At 47.1% G+C, this 17454-nt stretch overlaps 1 protein-coding gene across 2 annotated transcripts; it reads left to right on the top strand.

Moving 5' to 3' along the window:
* Positions 1-1566: 1566 nt before the first annotated feature.
* Positions 1567-17359, top strand: MSH6 (mutS homolog 6). 2 transcript variants are annotated; one of them, XM_054171140.1, is made up of 10 exons: positions 1567-1888; positions 3210-3412; positions 5930-6102; positions 7170-9705; positions 11457-11722; positions 12310-12427; positions 14754-14843; positions 16103-16257; positions 16488-16687; positions 17182-17359. In XM_054171140.1, exons 1-10 carry the CDS (start codon positions 1626-1628, stop codon positions 17264-17266), a joined length of 4089 nt encoding a protein of 1362 aa, XP_054027115.1. In that variant the 5' UTR covers positions 1567-1625; the 3' UTR covers positions 17267-17359. The 2 variants fall into 2 exon arrangements, with proteins under 2 accessions (XP_054027115.1, XP_054027108.1); XM_054171133.1 differs by having other exon boundaries at positions 7167-9705.
* The last annotated feature ends 95 nt before the right edge of the window (positions 17360-17454 follow it).

The following is a 17454-nucleotide window of genomic DNA, read 5'->3' as shown; positions in this document are numbered from 1 at the left end:
GCTGGCAAGTGGTTTTGATAGGAACAGCAATACCCGCCAAGGGAGTTGTCCTGCAGTGTGTTCCACTTCCAAGCACTTCTCAGTCCTTGTGCTTTGGAATCTTCTGGACTACTGTCAGGAAACAAAATGCCGTTGCTTTTCTAACTCAGTTTCAGGTGTGTGTAGCTGGGCATTGCTTATGAAAGCAATAGATGATGAGTTAAATGGGAAAAAGCACCCTTTGAAATTAAATGTAAGTAATTCTTTTGGAAAGAACAGGCTTTTAAAGTCCTGCAGTATCGTTTGGCTTGGCGGGACCTCTTGTGGGCAAATCCCTGCCTTGCAGTTTCCACTTTTTCACTCGCAGTAGGAGCAAGCCTGGGACGTTTTTGGCCCCAGCTGTACTGAACGGTAGGAGAGGTTTTAGCTTGCATTATTAAAGGGTAATTGTAGTGAAAGAAAAAGCTGCACCAGCAGATGTATAGTGACAGTGTAGAATTCTTCTCCAAATGTATGCTAATAAAAATGAGTGAGCTGGACTGCATTGTAAGTCATCAAAAAATTGCTTGTAAGGACACAGCTTCACCTATGAATATGAGAACCCCCTGTAAGCAGAGCAGAGGAAGAGATTGCATTATTTTTACTGCCCTTTCTTAGCTCTAACGTGCATCTGCCCAGTGACAAAGCAGAATGAGAAGCACCACCTTGCAGCCTGATAGCAGAGCCAGCAGCTGTCCAAACTTCTCCTCTGGTCAGGTACCATCTTCTCCCCTTCTCACCACACCACTTCTCTCTCGCCCTTTGGGAAAGAAGGTCTCCAGTGTGGATGCCTCTCCTTCCCTGAGGATGTTTTTGTGGTTATACCCCAGCTCATCTCATCTCATCTCACCATTAATCTTAACTGCTGTGGCCTCACTGCAGACAAAGCAGCAGGGTTGGAAGGGCTGTAGTTAATCAAGACAGACCTTGCTGGGGGCTGCTGAACTTGGGGAATGCCTGCCTGGGAGACTTCACCTGCCAGGACAATACCAGCTGGTGGGGTGCCCAGAGGTGTCCCAGGCCCTCTGCCAGCAACAGGGAGCGGGGAAGCAGGGCAAACATGGAGCTGCAAGCCCTCTGATGTTAGGACAGGATGGGAGAGTTGGGTTTGTTCAGCATGGAGACGACTCTGGGGAGACCTTTCAGCACTTAAGCCTATGAGAAAGCTGGGGACAGAATTTTTAGTAGGAGGACAAGGAGTGATGGTTTCAAACTAAAAGCGGGAGATTCAGACCAGAGAGAAGGAAGAAATGTTTGACACTGAGGGTGGGGAGAGCATGGCCCAGGTTGCCCAGAGGGATGGGAGATGCCCCGTTCCCGGTCAAGTTGTGTGGGGCTGTGAGTAAGCTGCTGCAGTTGCAGACGGCCCTGCTGGCTGCAGGGGTTTGGCCGAGGTGTCCCGTTATGGTCCCTTCCCACGCAAACCAGGGCGGGATCCGTGGGATTCCATCCCGACAGCGCTTCCCGCCAGCGGCGGCTGATGGCGCGTGCCGCGGGGGGCGGAGCCGGCCCGGAGCCCGTCCCCCCGTGGCGCGCGCTAAGCGCGGGCTCAGCGCGAGCTCAGCGCGCGCGATCGGGCAGCGCGGGCCGCGCTTCCCGCCGCGGCGATGTCTCGTCAGAGCACTCTGCTCCGCTTCTTCCCCAAGGCCTCCCCGGCAACGCCTCGGGCGGCTGCATCCGCACCGACTTCGCCGCGGGCCGGTGCGGTGACCCGCGGCCGCGCTTCGGCGGAGCAGAATGGCAGCGGTGCCGTCACGAGCTCCGCCGACACGGCGAGCAACGGCACAGAGCCACGGGGCAAAGCTGCCGCCCAGCGTGAGGAGACGAGCGAGAAGGGCGGAGGGGGTGGCGCGGTCGCTAAGGCCCTCAGGTAAATGGGTGGGAAGGGGAGCAGGAGGGGAGGCCTCGGGAGTGCGGCCTGGTTCCGAGGCGCGCGGCGGGGCAGGTGCGGCCGCCCCGTGCAGTCCAAACCCCTCAGCAGGCACTGCACGCAGCGCCTGGGCCCGCCCAGGCCTTGCTGCCGCCCGGGCGGGTTTGCAGCCAGCCCCGCGCTCTCAGGCCCTCGGGCTGGCGGGAGCCGTGCCCTGGGGGGCGGTGCGTGGGTGTGTGTAACCCCGAGCTGAGGACAGGAGGGAGGGAGGCGCTGCCAAAGGCAGCGTGAGGCGATGCAGGCCGGCGGCCTGCCCCCCGGGCCGGGCTTGGGTGGAAGGCGGGAGAGGGGTGGAGGCGGAACAGCGCTGGCGGCAACAGTATATTTTCTTCATTCCTGCCTGAATTTGGTTTTTTGTTCTGTATCGTGATGGTAAGTGTCTCAAGTGCTGGCAGACTGACTCAACTCTGCCCTGGAGTGTTGTGTCCAGTGCTGAGCTCCCCAGTTCAGGAGAGACTGGAAACTATTGGACAGAGTCCTACAGAGGACCACAGAGGTGATGAGGGTAGTGGAGCATCCCTTACGAGGAGAGGCTGAGAGACCTGTGGCTTTTCAGCCTGGAGAAGACTGAGGGGAGTATTTATCAATACAGATAAATATCTAGAGGATGGAGGTCATGAGGATTGGGCTGGACTCTTTTCAGTGGTATCCAGTGATAAGGGGCAGTGGGCACAAACTAGGGCACAGGAGGTTCCACCTAAACAAAAGGAAAAATTTTGTTCCTGTGAGGGTGCCAGAGGCCTGGAGTGGGTTGCCACAGAGGTTGTGGCATCTCAGTTCTGAATTAATTTCCCTTGGGTGACCCGTTGAGAAATAGACCCTACAGGAAAAATTATCCTAGTCATGTAGGTTCACAATATGTAGTCAACAGTCTTTTCCATTTAGTTAATGTCTAATTGGACCAAATCATTCTTTTCTTCTCTCTTAAGAAATCCACTAAGAGTCTGTCTACTCATGGCTCTAGATGACTGTGCTTGAGTAGCGGGGTTGGACAAGATGGCTTCCAGAGAGGGCCTTTCTGACCTCAGCCAGTCTTCCGTGAATGCGAAGCTTTGTATGTGTGGATCCACTAGAACTTGGAGGAGTGACTAAGAGAAGCATTGGTGGTGGTATAGGACTGTATAATCAAGATTGCACTGCCTCAGAGCCTTTTAAGACCTTCAGAGGGCAAGCTGCTCAGAAACAATGTGCAGTGATGTTTATGAAGAGACCGCTTTTAAAGGTTTCTGGTCTTTAAATGACACATCTGTTGCCTTTGCAGTGTGTCCTGTGAATATTCCCCTGGTGACTTGGTCTGGGCCAAGATGGAAGGTTATCCTTGGTGGCCATGTCTCATTTACAACCATCCAACTGAAAGAACAATAATGAGAGGAAAAGGGAAATCCACTCGTGTCCATGTACAGTTTTTTGATGACAGCCCTACAAGAGGCTGGGTCAGCATCAGATACCTGAGACCATATAAAGGTAAGAGATGTAAATAAAACTTTTTGAAAGGGAAATACGCCACTTGATTTGGAAAAAATAGCATAGAATGTAAAGTGTGGTATTGTTCATAAAGAAAGAGTAGGAAAACCAAGGTTAGTGTTGAGTGAGAAAGCATGTTTTGGACTAATGTAAATGACTAAGCTCTTTAGTTTATTAGAACACAAACTTAAAGCTTGCTCATGTTTTAAAGTGTTTTCTCCTTTATTTCTCCCATCAGTATGAAACAGATCTTTAAGATCTGCTCTTCCAATTTGTAGCCTTGAAATCCTTAAAATACCAGTAGTGCCCAACCCAGCTTTTTAGCAGCTCTTTGGGAACTGCTGTCTTTCCAGAATCAAAAGGTGAGGCACAGGATGTTAGGAATTAAAATGAATTCTCCTGTGGTATTACTTCTTTGAAGCACCACAGGACACTTTTGCTAATAAAACAGATAACTTGAGAACTCTAGAGTGTGTGTGAAGGTAATGCTTGGGGTTAACAGAGCAGCATTGGTGTTTGTCTTCTTGAAGAAACTGCTTGGCTAACTAATGAAAATCAAATGCAGTCTTACCTTGTTGATAATCATCTTGCTTTGTAATTTTCCTGTGGCTGTTAGGTGCAAATTATGTTGCTGTAAACTCAGTTGGACAAGTGCTTTGGATTTACTACAGTCTTCTGGATTTGCTGCAGGATGTATTTATTTCAGGGAAACAGCTGAATTTTGCACACTTTCTTGCTTTGTACACGTCAGAGTTCCATTTCAGAGAGTCATGTAGTCATCCCTTCTTGGCTTGTTCATGCTTTAATGTGCTACACTTAAGCCATAGTTAGCTTAAAATTAAAATGGCAATGCGAGTGTTAGCAGAATTAGTGCAGGTGAATTGGTCTGTGGTTTATATGTATCCTTCTTGAAGGTATTTTGAAAGACTCAAGTATATGTAAACAGCTTGCATTTGCACTCGGAAGCAAATACAGGTCAGGAGACCTGAGCTGTTTACCAAGGGAAAATTGCAGAAGAATACAAAATGTTCAGAATGTTTAAGCATGGGAGCACTGGTCTGTCTACCAGATACGTGGCTAATGCAGAACAGAATAAAAGTATCTAAATGCTTTTAAATTCAGACAAAAAGCATCATCATATACAAAGTAAGAGTCTTGGAGCCTCTGGGTAAGAAAATGAAGTTTCTTACATTGTGTTACTGTCTAACTGTGTAAGTACAGCGCAGGGCTGGACTTGTAACAGTTGGGCATGCAAGAGGTGGCGTTACATGCAAGTTGGTTAAATGAATGTGCAAATGTTGCATAATTGAATATGCAGCTAAGTCAGATGATGAGATTGTTTTTCTTTTGCCATTTTTAAGCTGTCAGTCCTGCAGGGAAAATATTTTTAGATTTCTCAGTGCACTTGCAAAACTGAAGTGGAGATCTGGTTTGTTAATGTGTTGCATTTGAGCTGTAGAAGCAGCTACATGCAACTCCATCCTTTGCTGCTGTGTAAGCTCAAAGGAATGAATGGGAAAAAGAATGGTTTGACATATTTCTGAGAAAGCTGGCCTCCTACAAGTCACCTGCCTTTGCCTACTGGGGAGCTGAAGCTTCAGTTAGTAGCAGTGTCTGAAGGGACTCATAAGAGCAGATGTAAGGACCTCTTCAAGCAGCTCCTACTGTCACGTGCAGTCAGCTAAACTTGTAAAAGCAAGAAAAGGACTCAGCCTTCCCTATCTATAACCTATTCTTCTATTATGCTTCTCACTTCCCTCAAGTTGAATATATAATATCTTTATATATGCCATGAAGATGAATCTCAGTGTCTGTAGGGACCCTTTCTATAGAAATCAGTCTGTAGATTAGTTGGCTTTGTTTCTGTGTTTTGTACAGGAGGTTGAAGGAGGAATTGTGGTGCTGAAGGGATATGAAAGGGTGAGGGATAGTGCAGCTATTAATAGTAGGTTTTGCTGGATGCTCTGCAGTCTCAGGGTGAACAGATGATTCAGCTAATCTGGCTAATAGTAGGCCAGTGTTGGATCTGGAATTCGTACAGGAGCAGTTTGAACAGCCAGCAGAGCTTTAGCTAAGAACAGCTCCGCCCTGCGCGGCCCGACGGGGACTGATGCCCATAACTTGAAGATAACTTTATGGTTGAACTTGCCATCGTTGTTAAAATAGCCATGTGGTCTTAGGTCTGCTGTACTGCTAAGAGTTACTATTGACAGCAACAATAGTTAGTGTCTGGTGGTTAGAGCTTAACGTGGAAGTATCCATATCTGAACAAGTTGCAGAAGCAATTCTTAAGTGTCCATGTACTAGGCTGGCATTTCATTTGTGAGTGTTTGGGGTTTCTCCAGGGGTACTTTATCAGGCTGAGTGATGTCTAAGACCTGATGGGGATGACTGGTAACAACACAGAATGTTAGAAAATTGTACTGTCTGTCTCCAGTGAAGTATGAGCACTAACTAAAGGACTGGTGAAATGCTAGACTAACCTCAGGTTCTAACCAAATACTTGTGGTTTTACAGGTTCATCAGATGTGGAGGCACTGAGGGGAGGTATGTTTCATAGTACAAAGCCTGAAATTAAAAGAGCAATGGTGCTAGCAGATGATGCAGTGAGCAAAGATAAAACTAAGCGACTTGAACTGGCAGTATGCAATGAACCTTCAGACACAGAGGAGGAAGAGGAGGAAACAGAGGTAAATATTTTCTTGCATGCTGTAGAAATAGCGCTAGAACTTAGAAGCTCTCTTTTGGAACTAAACATGAAATAGCTTCAATTCTCTGCAGTTATCACATCTTAACTGCTTCGTAGAAGTGTCTAGCTTTTGGAGTACTCATCTTCAGGCATTGAATTGGATTTTTGGAGTCTGTTTTCATCTTGTACAGTAGCACTAAAACATAAGTTCTTGTACTGCTAACTCAAATCTGTTGGTGGGTTAACTGAAAAGAGATCTTTTGTTCTGTTGTATTCACATTCTGTTGTGAATGATTCCATCATTATTTCAGTGTGTGCATCAGAATAGAATTCAGAAAGGAATGGCATGAGAAAAGTGCCAGTGGGATAGTGGGTTTCCTTACCTTCTCTGTCAGTGCAATCCATCTACTCTTTTTTCAATGTAACATTGCTGCAAGGGATGGGTGTCACTCTAAGTATTATGTTGTTTGGTCCCTCCACTGCTGTTTTTCACCAGCACTGGCCCTGAAGTTCTATTGTGGTTTCAGGCTGAGAAAACAAATAACGGAGCTTCTTTTCTTTCTCCTAGATGTGCATGATCTTACTATAGAGTAGTATGTTTGTAGGTGTAAGTGGGCAGTTAAACCTCGCCCCAAACCACGGACAGAACTCGTTTATGCTGGTACAGAAAGGCCGCAAAGCCCAATAACGTTTCTGACATCACTAGGATAAAATTGCAGCACAGACTTAGCATTATGGAGGTGTTTCTCCTTCGTGCTGAATTTCATCTACCCTATGCCTTTTGTCCAGTTTAAATGTTTTATTCATTGGCAGCAGTTATGCAAAGTAATGAATGAGGCTGTAAAAAACACAGAGAGGTGTAATTATGCTAATATTGGCCAGTAGCCCATTTGTTATCCAAAAAAAATAGTAAATTCTGTGAAGATAAATGGAGTTGGCTGCAGCTCTGTTGTCTCTTGCTTGAGCTCCTGCATTATTGCACATTTTTGCACTTTTTTTTTCCCCAGCAGTGATATTTACTTTGTAGCCAGAATATTCTCTAGGTAAAATTACTTCTTTTTCCAGCAGATGAGTGAAAGTGCATCAGCCAACAGTGATGACTGCAGTAGTGAGGAGGATGTTAAGAGTAACAAGCGAGTGAGGAACAGGGAAAATGCCATAAAAACCAAAAGAAGAAGAGTGGTGGATTCTGAGAGTGATCATGATGGCTCTGATGCAGAGTTCAAGCCTGATGTGAAGGAAGCAGCAAGCAGCGAGGAAGCTAGTAGTGGGGCGGATGAAAATGAATCTTCTGACGCGGAGACAGATGCAGAGAGTGTAGCAGAAAGTCCTGTAAAGGTTCCTTCTAAACGAAAGAGGAAAGAGATAAAGAAGCCTGCTAAAAGGAGTAGCTCAGAAAATGAGCAGTCTGAACCCCCCAAAAGAGTGGCAGCAGTTTCTGTAGAAGCTAAGTCCAAGCTGACATCCTTTGCAGCACCTGAAAGTTTTGAATCCCAAGCGAACGCTTGCAGCGGAGGCAGCAGTGGCTTTGGAGTGTGGGAACATGAAAAGCTCGACTGGCTGCAGGAGGGAAAGAAGAAAGATGCGCGAAGGAGACGGCAGAGTGACCCTGATTATGACCCCCATACCCTGTACGTACCTGAGGACTACCTCAACAGGTGCACACCAGGAATGAGGAGGTGGTGGCAGCTGAAGAGCCAAAACTTCGATGCGGTGATTTTCTACAAGGTCGGGAAATTCTACGAGTTGTACCACATGGATGCGGTCACCGGCGTCAGCGAGTTGGGGCTGATCTTTATGAAAGGAACTTGGGCCCATTCAGGTTTTCCAGAGACTGCATTTGGCAGGTTCTCCGATGTCTTGGTGCAGAAGGGCTACAAGGTCGCTCGTGTTGAGCAGACAGAAACTCCGGAAATGATGGAAGCGCGCTGCAAGGCAACGGCCCACCCGACCAGATTTGACAAGGTTGTGCGCCGAGAAATATGCAGGATCATCACCAAAGGAACTCAGACTTACAGCATTATGGACTGTGATCCCTCTGAGAACCATCATAAATACCTTCTGTGTGTTAAGGAAAAGGAAGACTCCTCTGGACAACGTGTCTACGGGGTCTGCTTTGTCGACACATCAGTAGGGAAGTTTCACGTGGGCCAGTTCTCAGACGACCGGCACTGTTCAAGGTTTAGGACTTTAGTAGCACATTACACTCCTGTGCAGGTGCTGTATGAGAAGGGGAACCTGTCTGTGGACACACAGAAGATACTAAAGGGCTCACTTGTTTCATGCATTCAGGAAGGTCTGATCTCTGGTTCCCAGTTCTGGAATGCGTCTAAAACACTAAAAGTCCTTCTTGAAGAAGGATATTTCAAGGAGAAAGAGACCTCTGAAAATGGATGTTCTCTGCCCTCTGTAATCAAATCTCTGACTTCAGAGAGTGACTCACTGGGATTAACTCCTGGTGAAAACAGCGAGTTAGCTTTGTCAGCACTTGGAGCCTGTGTTTTCTATCTCCAAAAATGCCTGATTGACCAGGAGCTGTTGTCACTGGCGAACTTTGAGGAGTACGTCCCTGTGGATGTTAATGCTGCAAAAGCTACGAGCAGCTGCTTTGCCAAAACCGACCAGCGGATGGTGCTGGATGGAGTCACCCTGATGAACTTGGAGGTTCTGCAGAACGGAACCAATGGAACCACAGAAGGTACTTTGCTGGAAAGGATTGATTCTTGTTGCACGCCGTTTGGGAAGCGACTCCTGAAGCAGTGGCTGTGTGCTCCGCTGTGTAATCCAAAATCCATCAACGATCGTTTAGATGCTGTCGAGGACCTTCTGTCAGTGCCAGATAAAATGTCTGAAGTTGGTGAACACCTGAAGAAGCTTCCTGACCTTGAAAGGCTGCTCAACAAAATCCACAGCATTGGGTCACCGCTGAAAAGCCAGAACCATCCTGACAGCAGGGCCATCTTCTACGAAGAGATCAAATACAGCAAAAAAAAAATTGCTGACTTTTTGTCTGCGCTGGAGGGCTTTAAAGTAATGCAGGAAATTGTTGATGCCATGGAAGAAGTTGCCAGTGACTTCAAATCTAAAGTCCTGAAGCAGCTGGTCACCCGCGAAGGCCAAAACCCAGATGGCCGCTTCCCAGAGTTGAGCGCAGAGCTCAAGAGGTGGGACACTGCCTTTGACCACAACCAGGCTCGGAAGACCGGAGTGATCACTCCAAAGGCAGGGTTTGACCCCGATTATGATAAAGCACTACAGGACATTGATGCTGTTGAGGAAGATCTCAAGAGGTACCTGGAGAAGCAACGCAAACTGCTGGGGTACAAATCCGTGATGTACTGGGGGGCGGGGAAAAACCGGTACCAGATGGAGATACCAGAAAGCGTCGTCTCGCGTCATTTGCCGGAGGAGTACGAGCTGAAGTCCTCCAGGAAGGGATACAAACGTTACTGGACCAAGGAGATCGAGAAGATGCTGGCTGCAATGGTCAATGCTGAGGAGCGCAGAGATGCGGCTCTGAAGGACTGCATGAGGAGGTTGTTCTACAACTTCGATCAAAACAGCAAAGCCTGGCAGACAGCTGTGGAGTGCATTGCTGTGCTAGGTGAGAGCCTTTCTTTGCTTTCACATGCAGTAAAAGTAACTACTTACAGAGTCAACCATAACGTGGCTGGAGTTGCAGGGGACCTTAAAGGTCATCTACTTCCAACCCCTCTGCCATGGGCAGGGACACTTCCCACTAGAGCAGGTTGCTCAAAGTCTCATCTGGCCTGCTCTTAAACACTTCCAGGCATAAAGAGTCCATAACTTCCCTGGGCAACCTGTTCCAGTCTCTCACCACCTTCACTGTAAAGAACTTCTTCCTAATGTCCAATCTAAATTTGACCTTGCTCTAGTTTAAAACCATTGCCCCTTGTCCTGTCACCACATGTTCTTCTAAAAAGTCCCTCCTTGGCTTTCTTGTAGACCCCCTTCCAATACTGAAAGGCCTCTAAAAGGTCTCTCCAGAGCCTTCTCTTCTCCAGGCTGAACACAGAATAAAATAGAATCAGAGAATGGTTTAGGTTGGAAGGGACCTCACAAGATCATTTAGTCCAACCCCTGTGCAGTGAGCAGGGACATCCTCCATTAGATCAGGTAGCCCAGAGCCCTGTCGAGCCTGACCTTGAATAGCTCCAGGGATGTGACTGCTTCCCAGTTGGTAGTTGAGAAGATGCTGGCTGCAATGGTCAATGCTGAGGAGCCTCAACTACCTCCCTGGGCAACCTGCTCTAGTGTTGCCGTACCCTCATGGTAAAGAACCTGCTCCAGGGAAATACAGAAGTGCTCTCTTCACTTTGAGGGTCATGGAGCACTGGAACAGGCTTTCCAGGGGGGTTATGGAGTCTCCTTCTCTGGAGACATTCCAGACCCATCTGGATGTGTTCCTGTGCAACCTGTCCTAGATTCTATGGTCCTGTTCTGGCAGGGGGGTTGGACTTGATGATCTCTGGAGGTCCCTTCCAACCCCTGACATCCTGTGATCCTGTGAATGCCCCTGGGGTAGAAAAGGAAGGACAGACAGGCAGCCTAGGAAGGGATTCTCCAAGTGTGCTGGGAGAACTGGGAAGCAGTCGCATTAGTTGCTCCACACTGTCAGGGCAAGTACCAAACTGATTTTTGGTAGGGAAGGAGACAGCTTTCAGGCTCGGCTTTATGTGCATATAAAGCCTCTGAAATGACCTAATGTCTCACTTTGCAGCTAATCAACTTTTAGTATCTTAGAGCTAGGCTCACTGAGAAAGGGGTTTGGCTGCTGCTTTCTGCTAGGCCCAACAGAAAGTTTTAATGTTTTTATAAATTCAATTCTGGCAACTTTTGGTGGTATTCTTAACAAAGGAATCCATCATCACAGGAACTGATTTCCTCTTCAGCTGTCTTGTTCCAAATTAAAAACCAATGCAAGAAAATAGTGTTTCATACAAGTACATAGTAAAAGCCTTTGAAGTGGAATTATCACAGACTCATAGAGTTGGAAGGAACCTTTGAAGGTCATCATGTCCAGCCCCTCCTGCAGTGAGCAGGGACATCTTTCAACTAGAACATGTGGATTTGAAAAGCTTCTGGAGGGCAGGATTTGTAGTGTGGCATCCTTAGAGATGTGGAAGGAAGGGGGGAAGATGTCAGTGACCCTTCACTTTTTTTTTATTTCTGGAGCACTTCCTGGGTGCTTTCATTAGCAGGAAAAAAAAATGAAGGGAAAAGGATAAATGTGGTTACAGAAATGCTGTTCAGTGAGTAAATTTCATTCCAGTGGATGAATAAAAGGAAGCTGAAAGAAAGTGTCACTTACTGGAGTTTCTCTTAATCTTACAGATGTCTTGATGTCTCTGGCTAACTACAGCCAGGACGGCGACGGACCCTTGTGTCGTCCTGTGATCGTGCTGCCTGGGGATAGTGCTCCTCCCTTCCTGGAACTGAAAAATTCACGTCACCCATGCATCACAAAAACCTTCTTTGGGGATGATTTCATTCCTAATGACATTGTGATAGGCAGCACAGATGAAGATGGCAGTAGTGAAGCTTCCTGCGTGTTAGTGACTGGCCCAAACATGGGTGGCAAGTCTACACTCATGAGACAGGTGAGTGACTGTCTGCGAGGGTTGCAGAGGACCTCTGCCTTATGTGTAAGGGAATGACATGACTTGACTGTCATCAAATGTCAGAGGAGGTCCCAGCAGCGGTCCTCAGGGTGTGCAGCACACTACAGCAATTGCACTGTAATGCCAAAACATAATCTGGTGGAAAATGTCCATGTTTAGACAGTAGATTTTTCTATTTTCACTTCAGAGAAATAAAACTTATTCTTCACTAAGGAGAGGTGGTTGGGACAATTCAGTAGTCTCTTTCAAGTGGCCTTACCCAGGCCTTTGCATCATCTTGCAAGAGATGCTTCTGCTGCAGCAGCAAGTGGGAAAGCAGCAGGGAGTTTGCTTGATAAGCACAGCATGCTGTGCTAACTTGCTGTGTTCTGAAGGCTTTTGGAGCAGTTCAGCCCTACTTGGGATTACGATGCTGCAGCCTGGAGTTGTTAAAAACAGTGGGAAGCTTTGTGTTCTATTATAGTCTTTTTTGTTTTAGGGGAAATGCAGTTTCAGTCCCTTGCTCTCTGTGTGGAACTGAAGCTGCAAGCATATAGTAAAGATTTCGGTGTTGTAATGTTCTGCAGGCTGGCCTCCTGGTTATAATGGCTCAGCTGGGATGCTACGTGCCTGCTGAAGCCTGCAGGCTTACGCCCATTGACAGAGTGTTCACCAGGCTGGGGGCCTCAGACAGGATCATGTCAGGTGAGTTTCTGACATCCACCTTCCCAAAGTTCTTTGCCACCCGGTGAGTTTTCTTGCTCCAAGGGGCAAGTCAGAGAGAGTCTTAATATTGCAGGCAGAGGTGGGCAACTCACTTTTTTCTCATGTTCAGAGTTCAACAGGAGAGTAGTTATGCCTAATGTGTTGGACGTGTTTGTCTTCCACTATTTCTGACAGACACATAGGATCCCTTTTAAATTAATTTTACTACTAAAACCCTGCTTTCCAGCTGGCTGCAAGGCTGAGGAATGTCTGTGTGGATGTGCTGCAGTTGATTGTGTGTTACCTACACAGGTATCTTTTTTTTTTCCTAAGGGTTCTGGAATAGGACAGTAATGTTGCAGCTGTTGTAGAGGAGCTGGGTTTGTACTTCCTCTCAGGGATTAGAGGTCCCTTGTTTCAGTTAGGATGCTCACCTTGTGTCTGAAACCCAGTTCCTTCAGAAGAAGTTTTGGAAGCAGTACTTGAAAATTCATGGGGTATTTTGTTTCTTCCACTTCCTTTTTGGAAGCAGCAGGTGAAAATTTGTGGAGTATTTTGTTTGTTTGGTGGAGTGGAAGGCAGAAGTGGAGGATGACAGAGCAACTGGAATGGGAAGGTGTACCTGTAGGCAAATGGGCATGGGGCAAGGAAAACAAAGTATTTTTTGTGCTAAGAGGAGGAGTATGACAACTCATTTAAGGAGGGCAGAGATCTTCTGTGATCTTTCAGCTGAGGAATGTGGGTCAGTGCATATGAAAGGAGTTAAGCCTCCTGAACTTTTGTTGCACATAAGGAATTCCAACATTAATCATTCTAAGCTTTTAATTTAAAGAGACTATCTGTATTTACACTTCTCCAAACCAAGGCTTTGCTTTGCAGCTGGAGAAGTTTATTAAGGCTTTTTGGAGACTTTTGTTAAGGCTCTTTTACATTTTGTTTCATTGAAGAACAAAAGGAAATCTTAAGAACAGCGTAAAGAGCTCATGGTAGGAACAAAAACCTGCCCTTCCTGAGAGGGAGAGATGGTCTGGAACAATGCAGCATTCGCAGCCTTTTCCTTCCCCTGTCAATTGAGAGCTCTTCTCTTCCAAGTCTGTGCACAAATGTTTTAAGGTTTCACATTGTGGGGCTGAGCACTGCAGAGCAGAACTAGGTTCCACATCTCCTCTTGATGCATTGGCATTGGTTTCTACACTGCAGAAAAGAAAGCACAGCCAAATGTGTTCCAAGGCAGCCCTTTCACAGTGGATGTCCACAGGACTTCTACAAAGAGTAAATCTGAAATAATCTAAAAATCTCTCCCCTTTTAGAGGTTTTTATTTTCTGAAGTGAATGAATAGTTATCCATAAACATTGTTAATAACACATTCAGTCCTGGAGAGTGCTTTCAGTAAACGCAGGAAATCAGGATTGCTGGACAAGGCTTAATAATTCTCTTTGAAAAACACCTTGGAGCACAGCAGCGCTTATGCAGCATGAGTACAGAAAGGTCAGGTGAGGGGATTCTGCCCCTCTGCTCTGCTGAGACCCCACCTGAGGTACTGCACCTACCTCTGGAGCCCCTAACACAAGAAGGACATGGATCTGTTAGAGAGGGCCCAGAGGAGGGCCACAAAGATTTGGATCAGGGGACTGCAGCACCTCTGCCAACAAGGACAGCCTGAGGAGGTTGCGTCTCAGTGATGGCTGCTGCATGTGATCATTTGAAGTGAACCCTAAAAAGAGCTTTTAAATCTCCTTCCTCATGGATTTATTGTGTGCAAGTTGTGTACTTTGCTTGTAAGAGGTTGTGGTATCTCATTCTCTGGAGACATTCAAAACGCACGTGGATGTGTTCCTGTGTGACCTGCCCTAGGTGATGCTGCTCTGGCAGGGGGGTTGGACTGGATGATTTTTTAAGGTCCCTTCCAATCCCTAACACTCTGGGATTCTGTGTAGTATTTGGGTTGCTGGAACTCCTGTTAGGACACGCAGTGTATTTCTTTGGTCCTAGTTCACTGCAGAGTACACAAGAGAACAGCCTTAATGAGTTATTCAGAGTTTTAGGATGTCAGCAACCAAATCAGGAAATCTGGTCTCTTAGTCTTAATTAAGATTCTCTGTTTAATTGTGTTTGTGCCCATACCTCTATCAAAATCTCCTTTTTCTGGCAAATGGAGACACACCACTTCCATGCTGGGGGAACAAAGAGCTTTGTATTTTAGTTCATCTTCATGGTTCATTTTATCTTGACCAAGGCTGTAGTGCAGATGAAGAACCTGGGGATTTAGCTGTGGTTTTCCAGGTTTTGGACTGCTTCTCATGGTGTGTTTAATTTCTTTCCCAGGTGAAAGTACCTTCTTCGTTGAATTGAGTGAGACTTCCTGCATCCTCCAGCATGCAACGAAGCACTCCCTGGTTCTTATGGATGAACTGGGTAATTTGTAGTACATGGAAATTAGAGCAAAGCAGCTGAGACTCACATTTTACATGCACTCATATGGAAAAGATGGGAGGTAATGGGTACAGGTTACTCCTGGGGTGATTCCAGTCAGACACAAGAGGAAAACTCTTCATGGTAAGAATTAGCCACTGGAATGATCTCCCAGGGCAGTGGAGGAGTCCCCCACACCCTCACTGGACACTTTCAAGATTCAGCTGCACAGGGTGCTTGGACAACTTGTCTAGATTGTGTGAGAGGGTGGACCTCATGGTCCTCAAGGTGCCTTCAACCTGGTACTGTGTGAATCCAAGGCTGAAGACTAGCTGTAAGGTTGCTGGGGTGTCTATAAGGCCACCAAGTGCCCAGGGGCAGGTTTATAGTAATGTTCCCAGTGTTTAACTGGTATCTATGTACCTCTCTCTAAACTACCTCCTTCTTGGGTGCCCTGGTAAGTAATAGAACACCTCCCACCCCCCAGTGGGGATCAGCCTATTTCTAGGTGAGTTTTCCTGTGCTCTTTTAAGGCCCAAGTACTTGCAGCAAACTTTGAGCCATCTAGCAGCAATTCTCAAGAGAGCAGACCTGTCTTTTTCTGCAGTGCTGAGGAGTTTGTGGCTGTTAGGGGGCAAAGAGTAGGGTGAGAGAGTACTGGAGAAAAGCCTGACAGGAGATCTGGTCCATGTGTGCAAATATTTGAAGGGTGGGTGTCCAGAAGGGGCCAGACTCTTTTCAGTGATGTCTTGTGATAGGACAAGGGGCAATGGACACAAACTGGAACACAGGAAGTTCCACCTCAATATGAGGAAAAACTTCCGGTGAGGGTGCTGGAGCACTGGAGCAGGCTCCCCACAGGGGTTGTGGAGTCTCCTCTGGAGACTTTCAAAACCCACCCAGGTGTGTTTCTGTGTGGCCTGCCCTAGGTGATCCTGTTTTGGCAGGGGAGTTGGACCAGATCTCCAGAGGTCCCTTCCAACCCCTACCATTCTGTGATTCTATAGTGCTGGTGGCTTTCACTCTTCACAGCTGTGAGCCAGTCTTCCACACAGGGATGAGAAAGGCACACTACCAAACTGATACACAGCCAACATGGCATTGCCTTTGTCTTGGGAAACAAACTAACAGGAGCAAAGGTGCCTGGCTTAACAATTAAGAGGAGGGTGAAGCTCCTTTCAGTAGTAAGTAAAACATGAACTATATTTACTTTGCTACTTTTGTCTTGGGTATGCCAAAGCTTTTCCATTTTTCTCTTCCAGGCAGAGGCACAGCCACTTTTGATGGAACAGCTATAGCCAGTGCAGTGCTGAAAGAACTGGCAGAGCGGATCAAGTGTCGGACTCTGTTCTCCACACACTACCACTCACTGGTGGAGGACTGCTCACACACTGGGGCTGTGCGGCTTGGGCACATGGTGGGTGTGGCTGAGCCACCTGGTGGGTCTGAGCCTGGCACAGGGTGGGGGTGGGTGCTGCAGGTGAGCAGGAGCTGAGAGCACTTAACAGAGAGGATCTTCCCCTTCTGGTTGTGCATGCAGTCTTCCCCCCAGAGTCACAGAGGGATCCTGAGAGAAGGTGATGTCTCATGCATTTATTAGGCTGTAGGTAAATGTTTACACTGACTTTTGTAACTTACTCTTTCTAGGCATGTATGGTTGAAAATGAGAGTGAAGATCCAAGCCAGGAAACAATTACATTCCTGTACAAGTTCATTGAAGGAGCGTGTCCGAAGAGCTATGGCTTCAATGCAGCAAGACTTGCTAATATTCCAGAGGAAGTCATTCAGAAGGGGCACAGAAAAGCAAGAGAGTTTGAAAAAATGACAATTTCACTGAGAGTATTCAGGTAAGGCCTTGGGTTTCCATTTCTGAGTTGCACAGTGCTTAGCAGGCATCCATCTTAGAATGTGGGCAGCCACCAGAGGGAGGCCATTAAAACTCTGTTTGTGGCTATCACATGTACTTCAGGAGCAGCGAGGGAGGGCACTGCCGAAGCCCGACTCCAGGAGGGCAGATGCCATGAGTAATGCAGTATTTTCAGCTCTGGGTGTCTGTGCCAGTCTCTAAGGCCGAGAGCTGAATTTGCACAGAGGTGCTGGGCTGGCTGTGAGCCCAGCCAAAGGGGAGGAATGCCTGAGCAAACCCTGTGCTGAGGGCGGGCACAGGGAGGGGGACGCCACACGTACAGTAGTCCTGGAGCCCCCCACGGTGGCCGCCTCTGCTGCTGGCAGCCCCTTACAGCAGAGACAAAAGGGCATCTGTTATCTTCTGAAGCTGTGTCAGTGCCAGGCTCCGGCCCACGGTGTCCGTGCCGAGTGAAGCTGACTTCATTTCCCTTAGGTCTCTGTGCCTGCTGGTGGATGGTGCAACAACCCCGGCTGCAGATGCTGTCCAGAAACTCACCGCGCTGATGGAGCAGCTTTAGGGACACCACAAGTGAGTTTTGCAAGCGGCCGGCTCTCAAGAAGGTGGTAGCAGACAACTTTAGGATCTAATAAACTTTATTTTTTAAAAATGACCATTTTTTTTTTCCATTGTCTTTCCTAGGAAATTAAACCCTTTTAATTCTTAACCTACCCTCTACATAATGGTTATTGAGTACTCCACAATATA

This window comes from Dryobates pubescens, chromosome 2 (assembly GCF_014839835.1).
Source record: "Dryobates pubescens isolate bDryPub1 chromosome 2, bDryPub1.pri, whole genome shotgun sequence".
NCBI lineage: Eukaryota > Metazoa > Chordata > Aves > Piciformes > Picidae > Dryobates > Dryobates pubescens.
This window is presented reverse-complemented; position numbering and strand designations above follow the sequence as displayed.

Coding starts and splice junctions, on each gene's coding strand:
- MSH6 (XM_054171133.1), top strand. CDS start 1,626: ATGTCTCGTCAGAGCACTCTGCTCCGCTTCTTCCCCAAGGCCTCCCCG. Junction 9,706..11,456: donor GGAGTGCATTGCTGTGCTAG/GTGAGAGCCTTT, acceptor TTAATCTTACAG/ATGTCTTGATGTCTCTGGCT. Junction 11,723..12,309: donor AGTCTACACTCATGAGACAG/GTGAGTGACTGT, acceptor AATGTTCTGCAG/GCTGGCCTCCTGGTTATAAT.